This window comes from Bos mutus, chromosome 7 (genome assembly GCF_027580195.1).
Source record: "Bos mutus isolate GX-2022 chromosome 7, NWIPB_WYAK_1.1, whole genome shotgun sequence".
Lineage (NCBI taxonomy): Eukaryota > Metazoa > Chordata > Mammalia > Artiodactyla > Bovidae > Bos > Bos mutus.
Window position 1 is genome coordinate 51566987 of NC_091623.1, and position 27522 is coordinate 51594508.

At 58.3% G+C, this 27522-nt stretch overlaps 1 protein-coding gene across 1 annotated transcript in view; it reads left to right on the plus strand.

Annotated features, from left to right (window-relative positions):
- The window catches only part of ADGRL1 (adhesion G protein-coupled receptor L1), a 49369-nt gene that overhangs the window by 17682 nt on the left and 4165 nt on the right, over positions 1 to 27522 (plus strand). Inside the window, 19 exon segments of the mRNA XM_070373529.1 lie at positions 1344 to 1506; positions 5926 to 6139; positions 11002 to 11111; positions 14800 to 14817; positions 18417 to 19217; positions 20234 to 20548; positions 21284 to 21387; positions 21668 to 21853; positions 22175 to 22213; positions 22364 to 22394; positions 22397 to 22546; positions 22719 to 22841; positions 23348 to 23562; positions 23859 to 24029; positions 24436 to 24645; positions 24763 to 24983; positions 25222 to 25288; positions 25745 to 25836; positions 26497 to 26665. Coding sequence (XP_070229630.1) covers positions 1437 to 1506; positions 5926 to 6139; positions 11002 to 11111; positions 14800 to 14817; positions 18417 to 19217; positions 20234 to 20548; positions 21284 to 21387; positions 21668 to 21853; positions 22175 to 22213; positions 22364 to 22394; positions 22397 to 22546; positions 22719 to 22841; positions 23348 to 23562; positions 23859 to 24029; positions 24436 to 24645; positions 24763 to 24983; positions 25222 to 25288; positions 25745 to 25836; positions 26497 to 26665 — 3306 coding nt within the window. The 5' untranslated portion in view covers positions 1344 to 1436.

A 27522-nucleotide genomic window follows, 5' to 3' on the forward strand; every position in this document is an offset into this window, starting at 1 on the left:
GGGTAGTCTTTCCCTTCTCCAGCGGATCTTCCCAACCCAGGGATCAAACCTAGGTCTCCCACATTGTAGGCGGATTCTTTACCAACTGAGCTATCAGGGAATGAGAGCCAGATAAAACATGGGGTGCTGGAACTTGCCTGGTGGTCTAGTGATTAATAATCAGCCTTGCAATTCAGGGGGTGCAGATTCGATCCCTGGCCAGGGAACTAAGATCCCGCATGCCACAAAGCAACTACACCCATGCCACACAACTACTGAGCTGGTGAACCACGACTAAGAACTCAGCCAAACAAGTAAAAGAGAAACTGTTTTTTAAAAAAGAAACATGGGTGCTGACCCTCCTCAGAGAAGGTACATTTCTAGCAAGTTGCTGTCCAGGCTGGTGCCCCTGGGCCAGGGTCATACTTGAAGAACCGGGGTGTAGATGGAGCAAAAGACCAAGTGTGGAGATCTGGGTGTCCCATCTTAGGAGTATCGCAGGGGAGACAGAAGCAGTGAGAAGAGGAGAGGCTAGGAGGGAGAAAAAGTGGTCAGAACCCGGCTCTGTGCCCTCGAAGCCGCTGTGCCCGGGAAGGACAGACTGGGGAAGAGGGGGCTAGCCTGGGAGGGCATACAGCTCCCACCCCTCCTCCAGCCTCCCCAGCCCCCCCAGGGGCTGCACCCACCCCTCACCCCGCCTGCCCATCTCCAGCTCACCCTGAGGGTCCCCCCGAGAGGAAAGAGGGGACTTAGTTGTCCCTGGTCCCTGATCTGTGGCGCCAGCCAGCTGGATTCTAATTAGCTTCCAGAGCCAGAGAGACAGGAAGCCAAGGGGCTGGGGGTGGGGCCCTGGACTCCAGCCCAAACCCGCGAGGCTGCAGGCCGGGGCCAAGACGCCTGGGTCCCCCACCCTGGACGCCGTGCTGGATGAGGAAGCTGGGGTAGGGGAGACGAACTGGCAGGGTCTCAATTTCAAGAGGCTTCCAGAGGGTTCTCCTCTGGGATGGAGGGTCTGGGGCCTGCCTGGGTGCAGGTGGGCCCTTCTTAACTGATACTGCCTGAAGAATTACCCCAGCCACCTGGGGAAGGGGGCACTGGCAGACCCCAGGAGGTGCTTCTGGGAGATTCAAGGTGCCCAAATGGGTGGGTCCACCTGTTGGGGTGGGGGGGTTGCAATGTGAGCCAGAGGCCTTGGAGGGGTCAGCCTCTGGCCCAGGGGTGCTGCTTCTGTCAGATACGGCCGGCTTGGTCCACCCCTCTCGGGGCAGCGGGCTAGAGGCCCTCGGGCACCTGCAGAAAGAGAGGGGATCTGCCCTCCTCCTCAGCCCGCCCTGCCCCCGCCTCACTCTCCCTGTCCTCCACAGGCTGGTGGACCAGGCCGTGGTGCCCACCTGGTGATGCAGGGCGAGGCCCCCTGCACAGCCCACTGAGCGGAGAACGCACCCCTGGCCGCCGCCATGGCCCGCCTGGCCGCCGCGCTCTGGAGTCTCTGCGTCACAGCCATCCTCGTCACCTCAGCCACCCAAGGTAGGTGTTGAGGGGGCCGAGGCAGGGTAGAGGGGATGAAACCCCGAAATACCCCTGACCAGGGCTCCCCTGGTGGCTCAGCGGTAAAGAACCTGCCTGCCAGTGCAGGAGACCTGGGTTCAATCCCTGGATTGGGAAGATTCCCCTGGAGGAGGGCATGGGAACCCACTTTTTGCCTGGAGAATCCCATAGACAGAGGAGCCTGGTAGGCTACGGTCCGGAGGGTCGCAAAAGAGTCGGACATGACTTAGTGACTCAACCACCACAACCTCCTGATCCCTTGTTAAGAGAATCAGGCCCCCACCCAGCCTAAGTCTGGCAGACCCAGAGCAGAGAAAGACTTGGTGATCAGATACCCTGATTCAAGGGGTCCCCAAATCAGCCCCTCACCCCCAACCCAGAGCTCCAGGGCTCGTCCCGCCAGGGGTCCTAGGGCCTGGGATTTGGGCTGTGGCCTCCAGGACCAGGACAGGCCTTCCTGGTGAGGCTCTTCTGTCTCCTGTGTGTGTGTGTCTCTCTGTGATTACATCTCCGAGGCTCTCGCTGGGAAGAAGGCTTAATTAAAGCATGCCCGCTGACGTTTATTTAAAAACAACTAATTATCCGGCTCGGCCCTATGCCGGCCCTGGATCCCGCACACGCCACAATTAGTGCCCGGAGCCTACCCGCCCACCCTCGCCCGATTACTCAATTACTGTCCCTACGGTGGGCCCAGGCGGGGGCAAGGGCAGCGCGGGATGAGAAGCAGAGAGAGGAGGCCTGCCGGCCTCACCCTCGCCCTGGGGGTGCCCCCTGCCCCACTCTTCCCAGCCCTGTCTGGAGGCCGCTGGTGGTGAGCCCTGCTCACCAGCGCTCCCTCTCACAGAGAGCCTCAAAGGTGGAGGGAGCATCATTCAGCCATGCCACCAGGCCTTGGCACTGCTCCGGCCAGCTGGCACCCTCCAATCCCACAGCACCCGTGTTCTTTGCCCATCCAGGTCCTGCCCTACAGCCCCAGTGGGGCCGGGTGGGGCTGCTTCCACCCCCAGACCCATCTGAGCCAGCCCTCCACCCCCAGCCTCCTTCCCAGACCCAGGAAGGACTAAAATTAGACGTGGGAGCAGATGGCGCTGGAGGAACACATGTAAAACTTTTCCCCAAGTGGGACTCAACTCACCCCAAAAAACCCTGAGGGCCTGGCTGCCAACCCTGTTGGGCCCCCAGCTGGCATCAGAGGGACTAGATCACAACACAGGGGGTCCGTCTGTCTCTGCTGCCAACGCACACTGGGACTTTCTCTCCATCCACCAGTGACAGTCTCCATGTTGGTGGCTTGGGACCCTGCTGTGTATCCCTGCTTCCCTCGGACCCCCGGCATAGGCCTGGCTGGGACCAGTGTGCAAGAAGGTGGCTGCCCCGGCAGGCGTGGATGGTGCTGAGCCCGCTCTGTCCCACAGAGACGAGCTGCCTTAATCATCCTCCTGACAGTAGTAATCAGGGGCCTGTCTGCTCACTGCGGACCAGTTCTGCACCCCTCAGCAGAGGCCCGTGAGGTAGGCGTTGTTGGCTCCCTAGAGTAGGAAGTAAGGGCACTGGGGTGGTCAGTGACTACGTGAAGCCACCAGCCAGGGAATGGCTGCACTGGGATTTAAACCCTAACCACCGGGCTCCTGAGTCCCAGCTTGCAGTCCCCGAAAGGCACAGGAAGGGAGCTGACATGTGACAATGTAGCCCTCCAAGAGCCAGGCACTCCCAGGGCAAGTTCTTCCATTGTCATGGCAACCCTAGGAAGTTTCCCAAGTGAAGCCAGGGCCCCCTCCCTGGGATGCCCTCGCTGTCCACAGCACCTCCTTCCAGAACATCTTCTAGCACAGAAGCCTCCCAGTACATCCCTGGGCTGTGGTTTGCCCATTTTACAGATCCAGAAACAGGCCTGGTGAGGCGCCAGCAGCAGCTATCCAGACGAGAGTGTGCATGGGAATTACGGGTGGGTGTACCCATTCGGGGGCTCCTGGTTTCACCCCCGAGATTCGGGATCAGCAGGCCTGGGTCTAGGGGCACTCAGAATCTGCACTCTGAACACAGTGTGGATATGCCCAGGGCCACACTGGGAGGAACCCTGGCCCAAAGGACCCACCTGGCCTGTCAGCTGGGAAGTAGCAAAGTCAGGCTCTGTGGTTTCTTCCAGAACGTGAGGACATTCCCTAATACACCCTCCCTGCTCTGTGGGTGGGGGTGGTGCGAAGTTAGAGAAGTGCCCCAGGCCACTCTCAGCTTTGATGATTTGCCTGAAGGATTCATGAAATTCACAAGCACCATTATTGTTGTTTACTCGCTCAGTCGTGTCTGGCTCTTAGGGGACCCCATGGACTGTAGCCCACCAGACTTTGCCACTGAGCCACAAGGGAAGACCGTCCCTTGCGGTTATAGTTGATTACTGGTGGCTCAGATGGTAAAGATTCCTCCTGCCAATGCAGGAGACCCAGGTTTGATTCTGTGGTTGGGAAGATCCCCTGCAGAAGGAAATGGCAGCCCACTCCAGGATTCTTGGCTGGGAAATCCCACAAACAGGAGTTTGGCAGGCTACAGTCCATGGGGTCACAAAAGATTTAGACATGACGTAGTGACTAAACAACAACATCGTTGACTACAGTGAACTGATACAGATGAAAATCAGCCAGGAGAGGAGGGGCATGGGGCAACTTCGGGAAGGTTCTGTGCAGGTGGTTCCCTCCCAGTGCAGTCTCAGACAGCGGGAACTCTCTAGGCAATGATGAGCCACACCACGCATGTTATACTGCTAACCAGGGAAGCTCTTCTGAGCTTTGGTGTCCAGAGTCTTTACTGAGGCTCAGTCACATAGACATGGCTGGCCTCAATCTCCAGCCCCTCAAGAGGTCAGCTGATACATCACCCAAAACGCCTACCTGAAACCGCATTGTTAGTGAACTATATTTAATAGTTTGCTAGGACCGTCGTGACCAAGTGCCACAGACTGAGGGGCTGAAGCCACAGAAAGGTATTCCCTCCCAGTTCTAGAGGCCAGACGTCTAAGATCAAGGTGTCGGCAAGATTGGTTCCTTCTGAAGGCCACCAGGGAAGAGTCTATTCCAGGCCCTTCTCCTTGGCTCATAGGTGGTCATCATCTTCCTCCCTGCATCTCCACGTCATCTTCCTTCTTTGTGTGCCTCTGGGTCCAAATTTCCTCTTTTTATAAGAACACCATTCATATTGGATTTGTTGTTGTTGTTCAGTCGTTCAGTCACATCTGACTATTTGCAACCCTATGGATTGAAGCACACCGGGCTTCCCTATCCTTCACCATCTCCCGGAGTTTGCTCAAACTCATGTCCATCGAGTTGGTGATGCCATCCAACCATGGCATCCTCTGTCAACCCCTTCTCCTCCTGCCTTCAATCTTTCCCAGTGTCAGGGTCTTTTCCAGTGAGTCAGTTCTTCGCATCAGGTGGCCAAAGTATTGGAGCTGCAGCTTCAACCTCAGTCCTTCCAATGAGCATTCAGGGTTGATTTCCTTTAGGATTGACTGGTTTGATCTCCTTGCTGTCCCAGGAACTCACAAGAGTCTTCTCCAACACCAGTTTGAAAGCTTCAATTCCTCGGCACTCATATTGGATTAGGGCCCACCTTAGTGGCCTCATTTTAACTTGAGTACCTCGGTAAAGATGCTATCTCTAAATCTGCTCGTATTCTAAGGCAGGGGTCCCTTTCCTGGGCTGCAGACCAGTAGTGATCCATGGTCTATTCGGAATCAGGCTGCAGAGCAGGAGGTGAGTGGTGGGCCAGCAAATGAAGCTTTATCTGTATTTACAGCTGCTCTGCATCATTTGTATTACCGCCTGAGCTCCACCTCCTATCAGATCAGCGGTGGCATTAATATTCTCATAGGAGCGTGAACGCTACTGTGAACTGTGCATTCAAGGGGTCTAGATTGCGCGCTGCTTATGAGAAACATCCGAAAACAATCGTCCCCATACCCCGTCCATGGAAAAAATTGTCTTCCATGAAACCAGTCCCTGGTACCAAAAAGGTTGGGGACCGCTGTTCTAAGATACTGGGGCTTAGGGCTTGATTTCAGCATCTGAATTGGTGGAGGGGGGAAGACCTGATTTAACCCATTAACAGTTCACACAGGCTATCCTGGCATGGCTCCAGGCCCCCAAGTAAAGACACTCTTCTCACAAAGGACACTAGAAGGGCTCATAGGACACGTCCCAGGAGCCAGACTCTTCTTGGGCTGGGCTAATGGCCTTACTACACAAGTGGGCACACCGAGAAGCCCATTTCACAGATGAGTAAACTGAGGTTCATACAGCCTGCAGGCCGATACAGTCAAGCTGGAGGTGGAGCCTCTTCAGTGGGGTTCTGTCCCACCCCTCCTGGGCCTGGTGGTGACCGACTCCCTCCCTCTTCTCCCTGCAGGCCTGAGCCGGGCTGGGCTCCCATTTGGGCTGATGCGCCGGGAGCTGGCATGTGAAGGCTACCCCATCGAGCTGCGGTGCCCGGGCAGCGACGTCATCATGGTGGAGAATGCCAACTATGGGCGCACAGATGACAAGATCTGCGACGCCGACCCTTTCCAGATGGAGAACGTGCAGTGCTACCTGCCAGATGCCTTCAAGATCATGTCCCAGAGGTGAGGGGCTCCAGGAGGAAGGGGTGACAGCAGTCCCGAGGGGCCCCAAATAAGGTGCCTGTCCTCTGCGCGCCCCATGGCCAGCACACCCTGTTCCCCTTCACCCTTCCTTGTGGGCATTCGACACATATTTCCTGAGCAGCTACTAGGGGCTAGGTGCCACGCAAACAGCCAGTAAGACCCAGCCCACCCCTGCCAGCCTGTCACCTCCCCAAGCCATACCCTTCGCCAAAAGCCCGTTGCCTCCAGACGCTCATCCTAAGATTAGCGGGGGCTTGCAGGGTAAGGGCCAGGGCAGGACAGGGGGCTGTGTCAGAGGAGCTGAGGGACAGCCCAGAGGGCTTCCCTGAGGAGGTGACATTAAACATGGACGGCAGAAGGTTATGTGTTTGTGTCAGAGAGAGGTGTGTGAGAATGTGAGGGAGTGAGTGAGTGTGAAGACTGTTCCTTTCTGTAAGTGTGTGTTTGAGTAGGGGGTGGGAGGTGTACAAAGCTACACACTCAAGCCAGACCACCTACAGCTCGTCAGCCCTTCCTTCAGATTTTACCCAGATTTAGGACTTCCCTGGTGGTCCAGTGGTTAAGAGTCCGCCTCCCAATGCAGGGGACATGGGTTCAATCCCTGGTCCGGGAAGATCCTACATGCCACAGGGCAACTGATGCTGTGTGCCACAACTGCTGAGCCCATGTGCCACAACTGCTGAACCCATGTGCCACAACTACTGAAGCCCGTGCACCTAGAGCCTGTGCTCTGGAACAAGAGAAGCCACCGCAATGAGAAGCCCGAGCCCCACAGCTAGAGAGTAGCACCCGTCGCCGCAACTAGAGAAAGCTAGCACACAGCAGTGAAGACCCAGTGCAGCCAGATTAAAAAAAAAAATTTTTTTTAACCCAGATTGATTGCTGCTGTTTCCACGCCAAACCCCCCACGGCTGCTTACAGCATGCTCTGCCCCCTCTCCTTGCCTTCTCTTGCCTGCCTGCTATAGTCTGTTCCCGCCATAGCAGCCAGAGAGCGCTTGTGAGCACTTGAGTCAGGTTCTGCCCTCCTATCAGATCCCTCCTTGGTGCCCACCTCACTCAGAGCAAAAGGCCTAAGTCCTCCTCAGGTCCACAAGGCCCTGGACACTCTGCAGCGTCCTCTCTAGTCCTCACCTTCTCCAGGCTCCTCCTCACTGGATTTCAGTTACCTGGCCACTCCTTAGACTCATCACCCACCTTCTGCTAGGGGCTCCCTCAGGACCTTTGTGCTGGCTGTTCCCCCTGTCTGGAATCCTCTTCCCCGAAACCCGCGTGATTCCTCCCTCCCCTTACTCAGGTTCTTTCATTTGAATTATGGTTTTTTGCTGCACCCCGCTACTAGCACGTGGGATCTTATTTCCTTGACCAGGAATTGAACCCACGCCCCCCGCACTGCATTAAAAGCACAGAGTCTTAACCACTGGACTGCCAGAGAAGTCCCCCATTCAGGGATTTTTTTTTTTTTGCCTGACTAGCCTCTTAATGAGGTCTACCTGACCACACTCTAAAATCACAGTGCCCCCGCCCCACTTCCCAGCCCCTTCTCTGTCTCTCTCTCTCCTAGTCTTGACTTCTGCCCACAGTTCATTGGCTGTATTGCCTCTTTATCATGTCTCTTTTACGTCTTCCCTCCCTGGGCTGTCAGCCCCACAGAGTGCTGTCTGTCTCCACCATGTCCGCAGCCAGCTACCCCACAGGCGCTCACTGAATTTTTGCCAAATGCCTGAGAGAGAGCAGGGTTCACTCCAGGACCCTGAGCAGAAAACTGGAAAAGGGGAGGCCTGGGGCCAGCTCCACAGCTCCTCGGGGATTCTAGAATCCCTCACTGGATGGGGCTTCCAGAAGCCTTCTGAGAGCTTGGGGCAGGGAATGGGCATGGTCAAGTGGCTCAGGTAGGTGGGGCGGGCTGGAACCACATCACCCTCTCACTTCCACCATTTCTTTCTCAAACATCTACTCTCAGGACTTCCCTGGTGGTCCAGTGGTTAAGGCTCTGAGCTTCCACTGCAGTGGGCATGGGTTTGATCCCTAGTCAGGGGCTTCCCAGGTGGTGCTAGTGGTAAAGAACCCACCAGCCAATGCAGGAGACATAAGAGACATGGGTTCGATCCCTGGGTTGGGAAGATCCCCTGGAGGAGGGCACGGCAACCCACTCCAGTATTCTTTGGGGACTTCCCTGGTAGCTCAGACGTTAAAGAATCTGCCTGCAATGCAGGAGACCTGGGTTCAGTCTCTGGGTCGGGAAGATCCCTGGAGAGGGGAATGGCAACCCACTCCAGTATTATTGCCTGGAGAATCCCCATGGACAGAGGAGCCTGGTGGGTTATAGTCTATAGGGTCACATAGAGTAAGACACAACCGAAGCAACTTAGCACAGAGAAATAAGGTCCAGCGGTGTGGCAAAACACACAGAAAACAAAAAACTATTTCTCTGAAGCAATCTTCTCCCTCTTCCCTAATTTCCATCTCCCAACACCCCTGCATGGACCATCCCAGTCCAGCCTCCCTTTTCTCCTACCCACTGCCTCTCCAGATCCTCCCTGCCCACTTTACTCGGACCAGCCTCAGGGTCTATGGTGGTTTTCGCCATCTCCCCAAGTTGCTTGCACAGAAACTCGCCTAGTTTCCGACGCCCATGGGGTCTCAATTCTGGGGCAGAGGGGTGGGGGACACAGTAGTTCGGTCACTGGGGCCAAGCGAACGTGATGAGGCCACTGCCCCGCTGTCGTCACATGTGGAGACTCTACGTTAGTTCAGGGTCCAGCTCTGTGACTCTGACAGAGACACCCTAGGGTAAGTACAGTGGCCTAAACAGGATCGGCTTCCTAGGTGAGGCTAGTGGTAATGAACCTGCCTGCCAATGCAGATGTAAGAGACACGGGGTCTGTCCCTGGGTTGGGAAAATCCCCTGGAGGAGGGCATGGCTACCCACTCCCGTATTCTTGCCTGGAGAGTCCCATGGACAGGGGAGCCTGGTGGGTTACAGTCCATAGGATTGTAAACAGTCGAACACAACTAAAGGGACTTAGCTCACAAACAGGATCAGAACTGAAAAGACCCTCAGCACCTGCTTCTATCTGAGTACTGAAACCCCGCCCCCTACTTCCACCCCGGGGCCACTCCCTTAAAGGCTACATCATACCCACTCTCACCTTCTGGGTTAGAACTCAAGTCACAGGCACTTCCCAGCAGGGGAGGCTGGACATGTGGTTTTTCCAGGAAGGCCAGCATTTCTGTGTTTTTCTTTTTGTTTTCATAGAGGCGAAATCCACATAACAAAAGATGCACCATTTTAAAGTGAACAGTTCAGTGGCATTAATTACATTCACAATATTGTGCAATCTCTGCCTCTGTCAAGTTCCAGAACATTTTCATCACCTCAAAAGGAAACTCCATCACCCTGAGCAGTCACTCCCCACCCCCCTCCCCTCCCCTGAGTCCCTGGCAACCACTAATCTACTTTCTGTCTCTGGATTTGCCTGTTTTGGACATTTCATATAAATAGAACTGTGAAACACGTGGCCTCAGGCTGGCTTCTCTCACTGAGCTTGATGTTTTCAGGGCTCATCCATGGTGTAGTATTAGCGCTTCCTTCCTTTTTATGGCCGAATAATGCTCCACTGTGTGGGTAAGCTGTGCTCCATTTATCCACGCATTCGCCCGTGGGTTGTCTCTACCTTTTGGTGATTGTGTGAATGATGCTGCTGTGAACATTCATATACAAGCAGTTGTACACAAATACACCTTCAGTGTTGCCGGAGATGAACGGACCTGCTTTCAGTTCTTTGGGTCATAGGTAACAAAGTCTCTGTTTAACCATCTGAGCTCAGTGTTATATATATTTTTAAATTTATATATTTTTAATTGAAGGATAATTGCTTTACAATATTGTGTTGGTTCTGCCATACATCGACATGCATCAGCCATACGTATACATATGTCCTCTCCCTCTTGAACCTCCCTCCCACCTCCCATCAGTGTTATATTTTTGAAAAGGGGAGGTGAGGAGTGTGGGTATGAGCAGATGCTCATGAGTTAAGCACTCATTGGTTAAGAGCAGGATTGAAGTGAAGACGCAGGAGCCCCCTCTGCCTCATACCTGTCAGGAAGCCCCCCCACAACCAAACCACTTCTTTCACACCTACAGTCAAGGTGCTGTCCTGCGCAGCCAAGACTCAGCTCTCCAGGAAACAGAGACCTTGACCGTGGGTATAGACAGCAGAGAAGAAACATCTTTTTGTTGTTGCTAAGTAGACTTCCCATCGCGTGGTAGCCAGACTCCTGAGAAGTTGACAGGGACTTGGGGGAGTTCCGCATGGGGAACCGAGGATGGTTTCAGCATGAAGGGACGACTCTGCCCCTCTCTGGCTGCAGAGCCTTGCGGCAGCTCTGTCCAAAAGGTGGGACGTGTCAAGACGTGGTATGAGGTGGCAAGCACTGAGCATTTCATCAGTGTTCACAAGGATACCACCTTGTATGTATGGCTTCACATCTTATTGAACAAAGGACAGGTTTTATGGTCAATTTATGGGAAAAAAAGAGACATAATGGCACAGGTGACACTCAGGAGGAAAGTGATGAAGGGTGACTGGAAAAACATTTTATGGAGTGACCCCTCTGGCATAGCCTTGAGCTTCCTGCTGTGCCAGGCCTGAGAATAGAAGACTCCTATCTGGAAGGAGAGAGCAGACAGGAGGCAGAAAACAACATCCACATACGGCCCCTGGCGTGGTCACCGTGGTTCCTTCCCCAAGTGGAGATGTCCCTTCCTCTCCTGAGCCTGGGCCTCCCCCGCCCAGTTCCAGGCTCGTCTTTTCCCAACCCCCCATCTCTCCTCCACAGGTGTAACAACCGCACCCAGTGTGTGGTGGTCGCTGGCTCCGACGCCTTTCCGGACCCCTGCCCTGGGACCTACAAGTACCTGGAGGTGCAGTACGACTGTGTCCCCTACAGTGAGTCATCTTGTTCCTCACGCGACATGGGCCCTTCCCCCTCCCAGAAGCAAGTGAGGAGGAGACACCTTGAACACACACACACACACACACACACACACACACACACACACACAAGGCCCAGCTGGGCCAGGAACACAGGGATGGCTGGACCCGCTCCCCCCCTCACAGATTCTCTTTGCTCTGACTCCCTTGTCCACACCGCTGTCTGCCCCACCCCCACCCCCACCCTTGACTCTGTCCCCATCCACTGGGTACCTTCTCCAGCTCCTGTTACTCTGGCCTGCTCACCCTGCTTCTTCACCTGCCCTTGGCTTATTTATACACTTCAAGGCCGCACCCAAATACTCCACTTGGCACACTTATTATCTCTCCTCTCCCCGGACCTTGACCTCACTGCCGTCTAATTCCTCCTCCCCTGCTCTTCCCACATCCCTTCCCTTCCTGACCACCTCTTACACACATGCTCTTCCCTCTAACCCCACTTCCTCTCAGCTCCCTCTCCTTTCTCTTATCCTTCTCACTCCTCACAGGCCCCCACTCTTGCCCCTTCCCAATCCTGGAAGCTACCCATAGAAAAGCAGGTCATCCTCTGAGGCCTGGCAGCAGATCTCATGTGAAGGGCTAGGGGCAGCTTCCACAGATTCTTAACTCTTGGTTGGTTTGCCTGTTAGCATGCCAGTACTTCCTTTCTGCACAGGAAGTGCTGCCATGTTGGACTGAGGGTGGTACCCAGGCATCCTGAGGAAGGTGATCTGGGGAGCCAGGGGCCTTCCATTCTTGCACCCAACTAAAGGAAGCAAACCATCAACAGGGTCTCTCCTCCTCAGCACCCCACCCTTAACATGGCCCTTCTTTCCAGCCCTCATGCTCCCCCAACCCTTCCTCATCATCCATTCCCTCCTCTCCACCCCCAGCTTCATGTAGCCAACCTGGAGGTAGGGCCCTCTGGGCAGAGGGGGAGGAGGCAGGGCCACCAGGGTGTCTTGAGTGTGGGGGGCAGGGGCGGGGGAGCAGGAGGCCCTGTGACTCTCTCTCCTCTCCCCTCCCACCCCAGCCTTCCCCCCAACCTTTGATTTCTCCTCGCAGGTGACCGCAGATGTGCTGGGGAGATAAGAGCCTCATGTGCTTCCATAGCTTTCTTCTTTTACTCCTTACCCTTTCCTTTCAGCGACCGAGGCCTCCAGTCACCGCCTGAGGGGGACGCCCATCTGATCCTTGAAGCCTCCCCACAGCACTGGGGACACTGCCCACCCCCTGTGGGCTGGGGCAGCAGGGGAAGGGGGACAGGAGTTGGGGAGCACAGCACAGTGGAAAAATCTAGACTGGGTTCGAGGTTCAGCCCCGGCCCTTGGGTTTTCTGGCTCGGAAACTGGAGCAAATGACTTAAATTTCTCTGGGCCGCTGCAGAAGAAGGCAAGAGTCTGGGAGGTCATGTGTGCAAGGCGCCCAGCCCAGGGCCCGCCACAGAGCCCAGTCGTGGTGGCAAAGTGCTGGATGTAAACTCCCCCCACAGGGCAGAGACCTCATCTTCAACCCCCTCCCCAGCGCCCAGACCCAAGCCTGGTTCGGGATGTGCTCAGTAATGGTTTGGGTGCCCTTTCAATCCAGCTGAGCCTACACCTCCCTCTGTGATGCTGGGAGGGGATCAAACACCTCTGAGATGCTGCCGGGACTCCGGAGAACGTGGGTAAAGAGCTCTCTGTGCACCCCCAGCGGGAGATGTGAAGGAAACTGCACCCGTTCTGTTTACTTCACTTCATTGAAGTCGTGTTGCTTCACTTCATTGAACCTGTTTCCTCATTTATAGACAGGATTCTCGAAACGCTGCCAGAGGGGTGCTTACCTCGCTTCCTGGCACCTAATAAGCGCTGAGCACTTAGTAGTCATTGCTTTTCTTTTGACCACTCACCATGACTTTTACCAATTATTATTGCTATTGGTAATCAAAAATAAAACTAACACCAGCTGACAAGCCCAGTTTCTCCTGAGACCAGGCAGATAAAAAGCAGGGGGGGGAAAAATCTCTTGGTCCAAGTGGCGTGCAAAAGCAAGTGGGAAAAAAAAACAAAACAAAACAAATGAGTGGATACTATGCAGGTACAGAAGTAGGGAAGAGGTGTAGAGACTTCCTAGAGCTGAACCTCCGAGTGTGGGTGGGAGGGCATGACCCACAGAGACCAGGAGGGCTCAGGGAATGGGCAGCCCCCAGTCTGATGGGAGAGAGCTACCTTGAGCCCTGGGAGAGGCAGTGGCACACGCGCTTGGGTGCGCATGCACACACACACATTCTCACACTCACACTCACTGACACGGAGGATGTATCTGGGGGGCTGGGCTAACTCCTGGTCCCAGAAGAAGAGGGCTGGCATTCCAAGGGTGATGGAAGCCAGGCCACCAAACAGGGAGGCCTGGCACTCACTTAGCCCCAGACTCTGAGCACCTCCTGTGTACCAGGCTCTGGGAGAGGCGCTGGGAAGGGAGTCAGACACTGCCCCTCCCGGCAGACAGGTGGCAGGAGAGCGAGGCCCAGGTCAGAGGTTCCTAAGGGGCCAGGGGGCCCAGAGCCTGGAGGGGGCACAGCCTGGGCAGCCCCTCTTGCCATGGGCTTCAGAGGCTGGGGTGACCCCAGTGCTGGTCGGGGGTGGGTGCGGGGCTACCATGGGAATGGAGCAGTGGGTGTGTGGGGCACCCCCCACCTCCCCTGGCACACGGACCTGACAGGCCCGACTAACGCTGGATTTGCCTTGCAGCTGAGCACAGTTTAACCCGTGCCCCCTTCCTCCCCAGGTGCTGCCCGCCTGCCCATCCCAGCTGTGGGCTGGGGAGCTCCCAGCTCCTGGGCCCCCAGGGGGGAGCTGGGCAGAGAGACTGAGCCTCGGGCTTGCCCCCGGGGGAGCGGGGGAGCGTGTCTGTGGCCCCTCCTGCTGTCCTGCCCGTCTGTGATGTCGCCCCCAGCCCAGCCTCTTCCCTCTCTGCCTCGTCTCCCCGATGGGGCTCTTGGAGGCCCCGGGCTCCGCCTGTCTGCCTCTCCATCGTTCTGTGTCCGACCTGCCACCCTCTCTCTGTGTTGGCTTCCAGGTGGGGGTGGGGTTCCGAGGGTTTGGGGAAACGCAGCTGGACTCTTTTTAAGGCCAGCACAGAAGGGGAGGGCATCCTGCGTGTCTTCTCTGTGGTGCTCCCAGGCTGAGGGTGGCACTGAATCCCCTCCTGGGCCCCCGGTTCTAGCACAAGGGCAGCAGGCAGGGCTGGAGGGGACCAAGGGGTTCCTCCACCCCCCACCATCCCTTCCTGGTGGCCCCTGGAGCGGAGCTGCCTCCCGGCTGGGGCTCCCCCTCCCCAGCCTTGCTGCACTGGGGGTGCCCTCTCCGGGCTGAGGGCTCTGTCCGTCTGCCTACCTGTATGCCCCCTCTCCCTGCCCCCAACCCGTGTCTCTCTCGGTCTCTGTCCTCCCGTGTGTCTCCCTCCTCCCTGTGACTGTCTTCCCGACATCCTCCCTAGGAGGAAAGGACATGGGGGCGGGGGCTGCTCTACCTTCGGGGTTGGGGAACCAGGAGTGAGGAAAAGAAAGGAAAAGGGGGCGTGTTGCCAGAAAAGAAACGAAAGCAATTTAATCTTTTTTTTTCTCTTTTTTTCTTGCACATTTTTTTTTTCAATTTGTTTTCTCTCTCTCTTCCGATGCTTAAAGTAGAAGTGGAGCAGAAAGGTAAACGCACTGTTACCAATGCTAACCCCTAACTCAGACTTTGTTTTACCTGTACCACACTTATGTGACCTGCCCTCCCCTCCGGCCCCTTCTTCTACCCCCCCACCCCCCAACTTGGTCCAGTCGCTCCCCACCCCACCCCGGTGTCCCCCCACTGGTGGGGCCAGCCCTGGTGCGACCAGGCAACTCCACCCTCCAGACACCCAAGGGAGCTTCTCTGAGCTCGGGCAGGACCTTCTGCTCTCTCTACCTCTGTCTCTCTCTCCTCTCACTCTGTCTGTCTCTCCCTGTCCCTCCTTTCTAGTCCCTGGCCCCTGCAGGGGTGGGGGGGGAACCTGACCTTCTCTCATTCTTCTTTTGCCTCCTTCAGGAGAAGTCTATAAGCATCCAGGGTGGGTGGGGAGAGAGGGACCCTCTTCCCTGGCTCCCGACTGGGGGCGGAGGGCACCGGGGAGCCGGCTGTCTTCTCTTTTCTTCCTGCCCCAACTTTTGTGTCTGGTTCAGGGGAGGCGGGAGGGAGGGCACACCTTTGTTTTCCTTTTGGGGAGCAGATTACCTCCTCTTTCTCCTCCTCCTCTCTCTCTATTTCTCTCTCTCTCTCTCTCTCTCTCTCTCTCTGCTCCTGGTGGTTTAAGTTCCTTCTGGTTTGGCGTTTCCAAGGCCCAGAGCTGTTTCGGAGCACGGAGCACCAGTTTTCCCCACCCCCACCCCATCCTCCACCAGCGGGGGGTGGTGGGGGGCAGCCCCTGGGGAGAGGGGTGTGAGTTGCCCCCAGCCCGGGGAGGGCGCCTGCCAGATCACTGGGGGGCCCGAGGGGGTGGGGGTGGGCCTCACGGTTGGGGGAGCGAGGGGCGGGGGAGCGTTTGTTTTTTTTTTTTTTTTGGTTCTGAAATACTTGCGAAGCTGCAGTCAGGGTTTCTTCTGGGCTGTTGTGGTTAGAGGACCAGAGAGAGGGGGGCGGGGGAGGCACAGGCTGGGTCTGGGGGCTTCCGTGAGCACCGTAATTTCCACGGCGGTAGGGAGGGCGGCTGGGCTGGACTTGGCTGTCATGGAGGGCCACCGCCTCCCCTGGAAGTCGTGGGAAATGGACAGCGCTGAGGCGGGGATGGGAGAGATGACCTTTTGGGATCACGTTGGCCTTGAAATTACGGTGGTCAGTGGAGCGTCCCCTTTGAGGGAGGCAGGGCGGGGTCCCTCCGAGCTGCTCCCCTCCCCCTTGTCCCTCCCCCCATCTCATAGAGGCCTGGGCCACCAGCCCACCGCCCTGCCCCTCACTGCACCCCACCACTCTCTCCCTCTCTCTTTCCTGGAGTCTCTCCGCCCAGCACCAGACACTCTTCTTGCAGGCCCGGTGGTGGTCGGACACGCAGCCTGGGATCTTTTCTCTTCAAGGGACGGGTGGGAGGAGGCTGGAGGGCAGAGAAGGCTTTGGGAGCTTGGCGCTGGGGCAGGGTCCTTGCTGGCAAAGGCCCCGAGCAGGCCCTTCCTCATCTTCTCCCCCTTCCCCCAGGGTAACCTCTAACCACGTTTTCCTTCTCCATGCCCTGCCCACCAGGCCGGGCTCTGAGACCTCCCACTGCCCACCCCCCGCCCCCACACACACATACAAACACATCTGTCAGGCGTCACAAAGCTGGCTGGGGGGCCTGGCTTGGGGAGAGGGAAGACCCAGGCACAGGAGAAAAGGGCAGAGGCCAGTGGGCTGGACAGAAGGTGCAGGCTAACCCCTCAGGGCACTGGGAACACAGCGCTGGAGCCCCAGGCTTCCCTCCCCCTCCTAAAGCAGGGCATGCACCTGGCTGCTTTGTGACCCAAGACCCCTGGATCAGAAAGTCCTGACACTGTGGCGGGCGGGCTGGAATCCCCAGCCACCCACCTAACCCTGCTGAAGAATGGGGCTGGAATTGGAATGAGGAATGGTTCCTGGCCAAGGCCCTCTAGCCACTGGGGCCACGCTCCTCCCCAAGCCAGCACCAAGTCCCAGCCCTCTCTTGTCCCCTCGGGCCGGCTGCTTTGGTGACAGGCCAAGCAGGAGCAGAGAATTCACTACAAACTCTCACCCCGGCCGGTCCTCAGGTTCTGCTAGTCGGGCGGCGCCGAGAGGGAGGCCCCCAGCCATCCTGGTTGGAGGGACCTCGCCACTGTGGGAGAAGGAGGGGAGCCTGGCCACACTGTTTGTGCAAGCCCAGACTCCCACCGGGCCAGTAGGGGGAGTCCAGGAGTCGGTGGCGCTGGGTCGTGACTGGGCAAGGGTGGGCAGGCCGTTGGTGGCCAACGAGATGCAGTTGAGGTTTTCCTCCTTTTCAGGGAATGGGGGGGTGGGGCGGGGCCCCCCACCTTTCTGACATCAGCGCTGCCTTGGTCCCTCCTCCCGAGCCGGGGATGGTTGCAGGTAAATCGGGTCGGGGAAGGGGAGGTGGGGGGCCTGTCGGGGGCGGGCTGGGTCTTTATCCTAGCACCTGGTTCCCTCCCTGGCCCCCTCTGAGCTGGACCTGGGACTGCCCCCCCAAGGGACCCTCAGTCGGGCCTGGGCCTTGGAGTGAATTCTCTGCTCACCCCCCTCTCTCCTCGCCAGCACTAACTCTTTCTTCCCAGGTGCTCTCCGGCGTGCCTCCCTTGGAGCCAGGACCTCGCCGAGCGCCCCCACACCACCACTTGTCTCTCTTCCCTCCACACAGCTCTCCTCCCCCCTACCCAACTCTCCCGGGAGTCCCCTCCCTCTCTGCCCTCGCCCCACCACCCCTGTGCACCAGTATCAGTGTCTGCTGCTCGATAAACCCCATGAGAGACCCTGCCGGCTGGGGGCAGGGCTGGGCACCCCTCAGGAGGGGCTGGACTTTTCCGAAAACTCTTCCCCAGCCCCTGATTTCCTGGGTGCTGGGTGGGGGGTTGTCACAGGCTGCGTCAGGAACCTTGGGTGCCTCTCTCACCCTGGAATAGGAGTGCGCTCCTGACACCCACCCACAGTGGGTACAGAAACATCACTCTACCTTGCAGTTTTTGCAGGAGGAAGAAAATGGAGTTTTTTAAGAAAACGTATATATATATATATATATCTGTGTCCTGGTGTGGTTGGTGAAAGATGGGACCCTTGACCCTAGTTCTTCCATAGGGGCGCAAATGATGGCAAAGGGACAGGGCCCTGAGTCCCTGGCACCTCAAAGCCACCAGTGGCTCCAATGAGGAAATCTCTCCATCCCCCACTAAAGGCACATGAGACTGACTCTCGGATGGCTCTTGCCAAACCCCTTATCCCCAGCCTGTGGGGTCTCTAGCAGCCAGGGAAGGAAAGAGGGGCACCTCCTCCCTACCCCCCCACCACTAACCCTGCTCTTAATGGCCTCCAGGGTTGACATCTCCAGGGAGAGGGGCAGCTGGGCGGGGCAGGGGTCCCAGCCCAGAAACCCCCTTCCCATCACCAGCCCTACCAAGCAACCGTGACTGCAGCAGCAGGAGGGGACAGCCTGGCTCCCCCCGCTGGCCACGTGACCAACTCGCCTCTCTCTCTCCCTCTCCCTTGCCACCCCCGTCCCCCCCACCCCGCCCCCCGCTCCTCCTCCTCTCCCTGTGTCCTCCCTGCCCCTCCCCGCCCGACCCAGTCTTCGTGTGCCCAGGGACCCTGCAGAAGGTGCTGGAGCCCACCTCAACCCACGAGTCGGAGCACCAGTCTGGTGCATGGTGCAAGGACCCGCTGCAGGCAGGTGACCGCATCTACGTCATGCCGTGGATCCCCTACCGCACGGACACGCTGACCGAGTACGCCTCGTGGGAGGACTACGTGGCAGCGCGCCACACCACCACCTATCGCCTGCCCAACCGCGTAGACGGCACGGGCTTCGTGGTCTACGACGGCGCCGTCTTCTACAACAAGGAGCGCACGCGCAACATTGTCAAGTACGACTTGCGCACGCGCATCAAGAGCGGGGAGACGGTCATCAACACAGCCAATTACCACGACACGTCGCCCTACCGCTGGGGGGGCAAGACCGACATCGACCTGGCAGTGGACGAGAACGGGCTGTGGGTCATCTACGCTACTGAGGGCAACAACGGGCGGCTGGTGGTGAGCCAACTCAACCCCTACACGCTGCGCTTCGAGGGCACGTGGGAGACCGGCTACGACAAGCGCTCCGCGTCCAACGCCTTCATGGTGTGCGGCGTCCTGTACGTGCTGCGCTCCGTGTACGTGGACGACGACAGCGAGGCAGCCGGCAACCGCGTGGACTACGCCTTCAACACCAACGCCAACCGTGAGGAGCCTGTGAGCCTGGCCTTTCCCAACCCCTACCAGTTCGTCTCCTCTGTCGACTATAACCCTCGCGACAACCAGCTCTATGTCTGGAACAACTACTTTGTGGTGCGCTATAGCCTGGAGTTTGGGCCGCCCGACCCTAGTGCGGGTGAGGACAGCTCGAGTTCACTCCCCAACAGCCCCTGCCCCTGGGTCTCAAGCGGAGGGGGGTGCACTCTGAGCTCCTAGAGGACCTGGAGGTGCGTTCAAGGGAACCCTGGAGGTCACAGAGGTAGCAACGGGACAGGCTGTTTTCAGCACTTTCCAATTAACTCCTCTGATCCTTGCAGTCTGAGAGCCAGGGCTTACTGTTGCCTCATTTACAGATGAGGAAACCCAAGCACTGGGTGGGCTTCCCTGCTGGCTCAGATGGTAAAGAATCCGCCTGCAATGTGGGAGACCTGGGTTCGATCCCTGGGTCAGGAAGGTCCCCTGGAGAAGGGAATGGCTACCCACTCCAATATCCTGGCCTGGAGAATTCCACGAACAGAGGAGCCTGGCAGGCTACAGTCCATGGGGGTCTCAGAGAGTTGGACACAACTGAGCGATTTTCATATACACAAGCACTGGGTGGATGTGAGACTAGCTAGCTTGCTTATTTGAGAAGCTAGACCAAGGACTCTGGGCTTTTAGCCAAGCTGCACTCTCCTAAGGCCGTTTTGAGCCCTGGAGCCCCTTCAACCCCAGTCTTGGGTGGGAGTACCAGTAAAACAGCAAAGCTGAACTGCTGATACTGACTAGGATTGGGAACCCCTCGGCAGTCTCATTCTAACCCCTCAGCCACCCTAAACCAGCTCTGTGCAGCCCCACAGCTCAAGAAGAGTCCCCTCGAATAAAAGAGGGGGAACTGAGGTCCCCAGAGGGAAGGGACGTGGCCAGGCCAGAGAGCCCAGAGTAAGAGGAGCATGAGGGTGGGAGCCTGCAACACTGCCTTCCTGGCTTGTCCTCTGCAGTTGCTCTCAGACCTCAGAGGACAAATGAGTGGATTTCTGCCACCTTCTGACGCTGTATAGTCCCAGGGGTGCGTGGGGCCTCTGGGCAGAGAGGGGCTAGGGGAGATCTCTCAGACCTAGTGGGAGACCAACCCTGGGGGTAACCGCATCTTGTGTCCCCTCTCCCTTCCAGGCCCAGCCACTTCCCCACCCCTCAGCACAACCACCACAGCCCGGCCCACACCCCTGACGAGCACAGCCTCGCCAGCAGCCACCACCCCGCTCCGCCGAGCACCCCTCACCACGCACCCCGTGGGTGCCATCAACCAGCTGGGACCTGACCTACCTCCAGCCACTGCCCCGGCCCCCAGCACCCGGCGGCCCCCTGCCCCCAATCTGCACGTGTCCCCAGAACTCTTTTGTGAACCTCGAGAGGTGCGGCGGGTCCAATGGCCGGCCACCCAGCAGGGCATGCTGGTGGAGAGGCCCTGCCCCAAGGGGACTCGAGGTGAGTGCCGAGCCTAGGTGACCTTTGCTGTAGCTGGCTTGGGGAATGACCACTGCTGGCTTGGCCAGGAAAGGGACAGGGGACATGCCCCTAACTCAGCTTGGATGCACTTATCTGTCCACCTTCCCTGCCAAAGTGGGCTGTATGCAAGGGTCATGCTTCATGTCTGCAACTGTGTCCCCAGGGCACAGTCACAGCTCAGTTAGTGCCCCTTGCTCCACCCCTGTCCCCTCCTGCAATTCTAAGCACCTGCCATGCAAAGCCCTGGATGGACCCTGCAGGGAGCCCCTGGGAGGTAACCTGAGTCCTGGCCTCGGACCGAAATGGACACAGGCCCAGGAGCAGCTGGGGGTCAGGACACAGCAGCTGACGCACCAGAGAAGGCAGGGCCGGGACCACAGGCTCCAGGGATCCGAGGGAAGGGTCAGAGAGGCTTTGCGAGAGGCGTGGTGGGGCTTCCAAGGTAGGCTTGACCGGAAGGCTCTGACTGTGGTAGGCCAAGCTGGAAGAGGAGCCGAGAGGGAGGGTTTAGGGGAAGTGGGCGGCTCATGTCATTTCAGAGTGACACCTCTCTTTGACTGTCTGGCCTGTTTCATGTCCGGTCTTCCGTGCCCCCTCACCTCTTCCCTCACCTGCTCGTCCCCCTCTCTCTGCCATCTCCTTTTTCCTGCTCTGGCCCATTCCCCTCTCCCTCCCGTGGCTCCCTTCTCTGTTCCTGTGTGTCTGTCCCTACAGGAATTGCCTCCTTCCAGTGTCTACCAGCCCTGGGGCTCTGGAATCCCCGGGGCCCTGACCTCAGCAACTGCACCTCCCCCTGGGTCAACCAGGTGGCCCAGAAGGTACCAGCAGCCACCCCACCCCCAGATAGGCACACATGCTTACCTTGCTGGCCCTGGGTGCCCAGGCACAGGGCACAGCGGGGGGCGGTGGAACTCCTGGGGAGACAGGCCGGGGTCCACCCCTAGTCTCCAGAGGGGACAGACAGATGGGGAGGGCCAGGGCAGGCAGGGAGAAGGGACCGCAGAGAGGGATGAGAGGGGCTGAGCAGGCTGGGTGTGTGGAGAGAGAAGCAGGATGGTCCCTGACGAGACCGGGGGCTCCCCCTCCTGCCTCCTGCAGATCAAGAGTGGGGAGAACGCGGCCAACATTGCCAGCGAGCTAGCCCGCCACACCCGGGGCTCCATCTATGCGGGTGATGTGTCCTCCTCTGTGAAGCTGATGGAGCAATTGCTGGACATTCTGGATGCCCAGCTGCAGGCGCTGCGGCCCATTGAGCGCGAGTCGGCCGGCAAGAACTACAACAAGGTGGGCCCGGCGGCGGGGGCCGTGGGGCAGGGGCACCGCCCTAGGAACTTGGGAGACACCCAGCCTGGCACTGCAAAGCCAGGCGGCCATCCACGGCCAGGAGAGGAGAAGGCGAGACAGAGCCCAGGCCGGCCGGGACTCCCTCCTGGATGGTCCTGGGGGCGCGGGGGCTCCCTTAGCAATGGCTCTTGCTCGTGGGCTAGCCCCAGGTCAGTGGCAGAGACAGAAGAGGAATCTCTCTGGTGTCCAGACGTGAGTGTCAGGGTTCAAGGAGAGAGGGGCTGGGAGACCAGCCTTCACCCCACCTCCTTCTTTCCCCAGATGCACAAGCGGGAGAGAACTTGCAAGGACTACATCAAGGTGAGGCCCAGGAGCTCCTGTCTCCTGAGTGAGTGGGGCTGGCCCCAGGAGGCACCGGGGGATAGAGGTTCCAAGAAGGGGGTGCGGAGCCCAGTTGGAGGGACTGAGGGACAGAGCGGGAGTCGCAGCGTTGCCCCGCCACACTTGCAGGCTGTGGTGGAGACAGTGGACAACCTGCTGCGGCGGAGGCCCTCGAGTCCTGGAAGGACATGAACGCCACCGAGCAGGCGCACACGGCCACCATGCTGCTAGATGTCCTGGAAGAGGGCGCCTTCCTACTGGCAGACAATGTCAGGGAGCCGGCCCGCTTCCTGGCCGCCAAGCAGAACGTGGGTGAGTGCTGCTGTCAGGTGGGGGGGCAAGTCGGGGTGCAGAACTTGAACAGGGTGGGGGGGTCCCTGTTCCTCCTGGACAACCCAGGGCTACCCTGGCCCTCAACCTTGCCTGGGCCTCTGGACTGTGGACAGACCCCAACCTTGTGTGCCTTGCCACCCCGTCCCCACAGTCCTCGAGGTCACAGTCCTGAACACTGAGGGCCAAGTGCAGGAGCTGGTGTTCCCCCAGGAGTACCCGAGCGAGAACTCAATCCAGCTGTCTGCCAACACCATCAAGCAGAACAGCCGCAACGGTCAGTGTCTGAACCCTGAGCCGGTACCCCAGCTCTTCTCATGGGGAAGTTCTTAACTCTGATCAGGCTGAAGACTCTGATGAGAGGTTGGAGCCCATAGCAACACACAGAGGTGTCCTTCATGCAAGCTAGTGTAACTTTTCAAGGGATTCAGGGGGACCCCAGAAAGCCCCACAGAACCTCAGACAGTTTGGAGGGCTCACTCCTGTGCGACAGCAGCATGATCCTCAGAGTTTAGGGCAGGTTGTGCCATTTGAGATTTAAGGCCCGGAGAGGTTAGGGAATTGCTCAAGGTCACACAGAAAGTGAGAGGTGGGTGAGGTGTGTCCTGGATCACTACCCTGCCATTGGGAACTGCCTGCAACTGAGCAGTGGTCCCACGGAAGGGCTCCTAGAGCCCCCTTGCCTGGGCGGCAGCCTGACTTCAAAGATCCCAGCGGCCAGTGTAACTGGAGGGCGGCACCAGCCAGGGGCTGACACACGCCTGCTGGGCCTGTCCTACCTAGGAGTGGTCAAGGTTGTCTTCATTCTCTACAACAACCTGGGCCTCTTCCTGTCCACCGAGAACGCCACGGTGAAGCTGGCGGGTGAAGCAGGCTCGGGGGGCCCAGGGGGCGCCTCCCTGGTGGTGAACTCGCAGGTCATCGCAGCGTCCATCAACAAGGAGTCCAGCCGAGTCTTCCTGATGGACCCTGTCATCTTCACTGTGGCCCACCTGGAGGTGAGCTGAGATGTCCACTCCTTCCGTGAGTGTCCCAGCACCCTCCGCTTTCCCAGGCTGCAGATCCATACCCCGCACTGTGTGTTCACCCACCCCGAGAGCAAGTTACAACCCCTCCCTGGAGAAGCAGCCTCCCAGCCCCCACCTTAGCATCTCGGGCCATCTGTCCCCAGAGATCTCAGGCTGTGACCTGGAGCTGGAAGCCCCAGGCATGTCTCCTGCTTGTCCCCATGGTGGGGTGTTGGGGCTGGGGCTGGACTCCCAGCTCTGACCCCCTGGCCTCCACCCCACAACAGGCTAAGAACCACTTCAACGCTAACTGCTCCTTCTGGAACTACTCAGAGCGCTCCATGCTGGGCTACTGGTCAACCCAGGGCTGCCGCCTGGTGGAGTCCAATAAGACCCATACCACATGTGCCTGCAGCCACCTCACCAACTTTGCTGTGCTCATGGCGCACCGCGAGATCGTAAGCTGACCAGCGCCCCGCCCCTCCTGGCGGGCCTGCTTCCTGGCTCAGCCTTGCATGGCCTCTTGGGTGGTGCCAGGGAAGGCCACCTTCATGGGCATGGGGGGCCCTGAGTCTTGCCCAGGGCAGGAGGCCACATGTCTGGCTCTCCCTAGTCCGAGTTCCACCTTTTCCCAAGGCCCGCTGGAGAAGCAAGTTGGTGTCAACCTTTGTCATGTCTCCACAAGCCTGCCAGAGCATGGGAAGTGAGCGTGCCACCTGTAGAGGGGTGGGGGCCTGGCTAGTAGACTGGGGTGGGGCAGAAGGCCAGGTAGGTGGCAGAAGGCCCAGTGGGCTGCAGCTCGTGGCCCCTGGCCTGGCCCATGTGTGTGTGCAAGGCTCAGCATGCCCCCTGCTCCTTCCCCAGTACCAGGGCCGCATCAATGAGCTGCTGCTGTCGGTCATCACTTGGGTGGGCATCGTCATCTCCCTGGTCTGCCTGGCCATCTGTATCTCCACCTTCTGCTTCCTGCGGGGGCTACAGACCGACCGGAACACCATCCACAAGAACCTCTGCATCAACCTCTTCCTGGCGGAGCTGCTCTTCCTTGTCGGGATAGACAAGACTCAGTATGAGGTGGGCGGGACTCTGGGGCAGGAGCGGAAGGGGCGGGGAGGAGATTGTGATGCCCACTGGCAGGTTGGCGGCCAGGGCAGCCCCTTACCTGCGTTGCTTCCCCACCCCTGTCCCCAGATCGCCTGCCCCATCTTCGCGGGCTTGCTGCACTATTTCTTCCTGGCCGCCTTCTCCTGGCTGTGCCTAGAGGGTGTGCATCTCTACCTGCTGCTGGTGGAGGTGTTTGAGAGCGAGTACTCCCGCACCAAGTACTACTACCTGGGCGGGTACTGCTTCCCTGCCCTGGTGGTGGGCATTGCGGCCGCCATCGACTACCGCAGCTATGGCACCGAGAAGGCGTGAGTGCCCCCTCCACCTAGTCTCTCCTCCTTGTGGTTCCCTGCTCAGCAGCTTCCCTTGAGCCAGGACCCTCAGGGCACTGGCCTCCCTTCTCCTGAGCTCTGGGGCCTGAGCCATTAGAGTCCCTGGGCCCTGGGGGTCAGAGGGAGGGAAGGGCGCACCCCCTCTCCCCTGCCCCCCTCACTTCTCTTCCCCCGCACCGCCACACCTCTCTTCCCGGCCCTGCTTCCTTTACAGGTGTTGGCTCCGAGTGGACAATTACTTCATCTGGAGCTTCATTGGGCCCGTCTCCTTTGTTATTGTGGTGAGTTGGAAGGCAGTATCCCTAGCATTGAGTCTGTCCTTCATCCAGACCAGCTCTGACCCCCAGACCCCCATTTTCCCCAAGCCCTTGAAAACTGAGCAGCCAACTGAGGCAAAAAAGAGCAGCTTGTGTCTGTAAAGCTCCAGCACTGAGGTCAGTCTGTCTAGGAGCTGTGGTGTGAGCTCCTGCTCTATGTCAGGCCCCCGAGCCCTGTCACATCAACAGGCACCTAGGGGCAGGAAATGGCAACCCACTACAGTATTCTTTCTTGGGAAATCCCATGGATAGAGGAGCCCGGGGGGTATAGTCCATGGGGCTGCAAAAAAGTTGGACGCGGCCGAGCACACATACCAGCAGAGGGGACCCTGAGGCGGGGGTGGCAGCTGGGATTTGGTCAGAAGCCGCTGCCTGGAGGCAGAGGGGCCGCGGGCCAGCCCTCCCCTCACCCGCCCGCAGGTGAACCTGGTGTTCCTCATGGTGACTCTGCACAAGATGGTCCGGAGCTCATCTGTGCTCAAGCCTGACTCCAGTCGCCTCGACAACATTAAGTGAGCACCCCTCCCTGCACCTCTGCCCTGGCACCTCTGAGCTGGGCCCAGCCTCTCCCAGGCTTTCCCGAAAGGTGGTGTTCTCACCTCTTGCGTTGCTTTTTAAGGACGAAGGTGGTGTTTTACTATGTTCTTTGTGTGTCTGTTTAACGAGTATTAGACAACACGATGTTAGCACATCCAATGAAGGTTTCAGGCACATCACCGCTTAGGGTGAGAGAGTTCACAAAGCAAGCGCAGCGAGTCCCCTGGAGGTCTGGTGGTCAGGATTCGGTGCTTTCACTGCCAAGGGTGTGGGTTCAGTCCCTGGCTGAGGAACTAAAGATCCCGCAAGCTGTGCAAGGTGGCCGAAAAAAATACGCGAGTCCATTTTAGGGTAACTTAAAGACACGTAGGCAGCAAAAGATAGATTAAAGGTTTGGAAGTGTAGCCAAGAGGATGAAGGATACAGGAGAATGACTGGCTATTCAGAGAACCCTGACCCCCCGACCTCCACATGCCCCCCAGGCCTAGCTGGCTGATGAGTGTCGCTGGGCAGGCCCGCTCACCCCAGGGCACTGCCCAGACTTGCTGAAATAGGGACGTGCAGCAGGGCCCTGGGGGTGGTGTCCCCGACGGCGGGGACTCTGACGTCCTGTCTCCTCCCCACCACCCCCCCAGATCCTGGGCCCTGGGAGCCATTGCGCTGCTCTTCCTGCTGGGCCTCACGTGGGCTTTCGGCCTCCTCTTTATCAACAAGGAGTCCGTGGTCATGGCCTATCTCTTCACCACCTTCAACGCCTTCCAGGGGGTCTTCATCTTTGTCTTTCACTGCGCCTTACAGAAGAAGGTGAGTTCTGGGGAAGAGGGCCAGGGGCCTGTCTTCTGCAGCGGGACCTGTGTCTGCCTGGAGGGAAGCACAGGCTCAGGCAGATTCTAGCCCGTGGTGAGGAGGGTTCTGGAACAGAGCAAGACACAGGAGCCCAGAGGAATGAGAAAGCAAGACAGATGTGGGGAGTCGGGAGAGCTCAGGGCAGGGACATGGCTTGGGGTGTAGATCAAGCGTGTGGAGGAATACAGCTCCGGGTGCCACCCAGACAGAACATTTCCTACTTTAATAGTCGCGGGGTAAACCATGAGTTTTGTGGTGACAGGAAGTTTCCTTTTTAAATAAAGGGTGTTAAAGTCTGAATCTTAAAAATAAAGAGGTAACAGAAGCAGAGGAATGTAGAGAAGAGTGTACAGGCTGTAGACTCAAGACGGAAGCCAGGGAAACGGAGCCAAGGAGTGTTAGACTTCGTCTTGAAGGCAGTGGGGAGCCCCAGTCAGGCCGTTGTTGGTCTCAGAGGACAGTGAGGTGGGTGATGGCTGCACAGGGAGTGAAGAAGGCAGGGGTCACTGGTCTTGGCTGCAAGGTCAGCTGTGTTCCTGTTCTGATGACAGGTCCACACTGGACGCACAGTGACAGTGACATCCTTACAGGGCTCCCCCACCGGCCCGCGGGGTCCGCCCTGGGCCCCCCTTTTCTCCCCGTTCCTCCAGCCACGCTCTGTCTTCTGTCTGCAGACACTCAGGCATGGGCCTTCCTCGGGGCTTGTCCCCTACCCCTCCCCAGATCTCTGCGGGGCCCACTGCCTTGTTGCTTTCAAGTCTTTGCCAAACGTCTCCTTAGTGAGTCCCCCCGCTCCCCCGTCTATTGGAAATCAC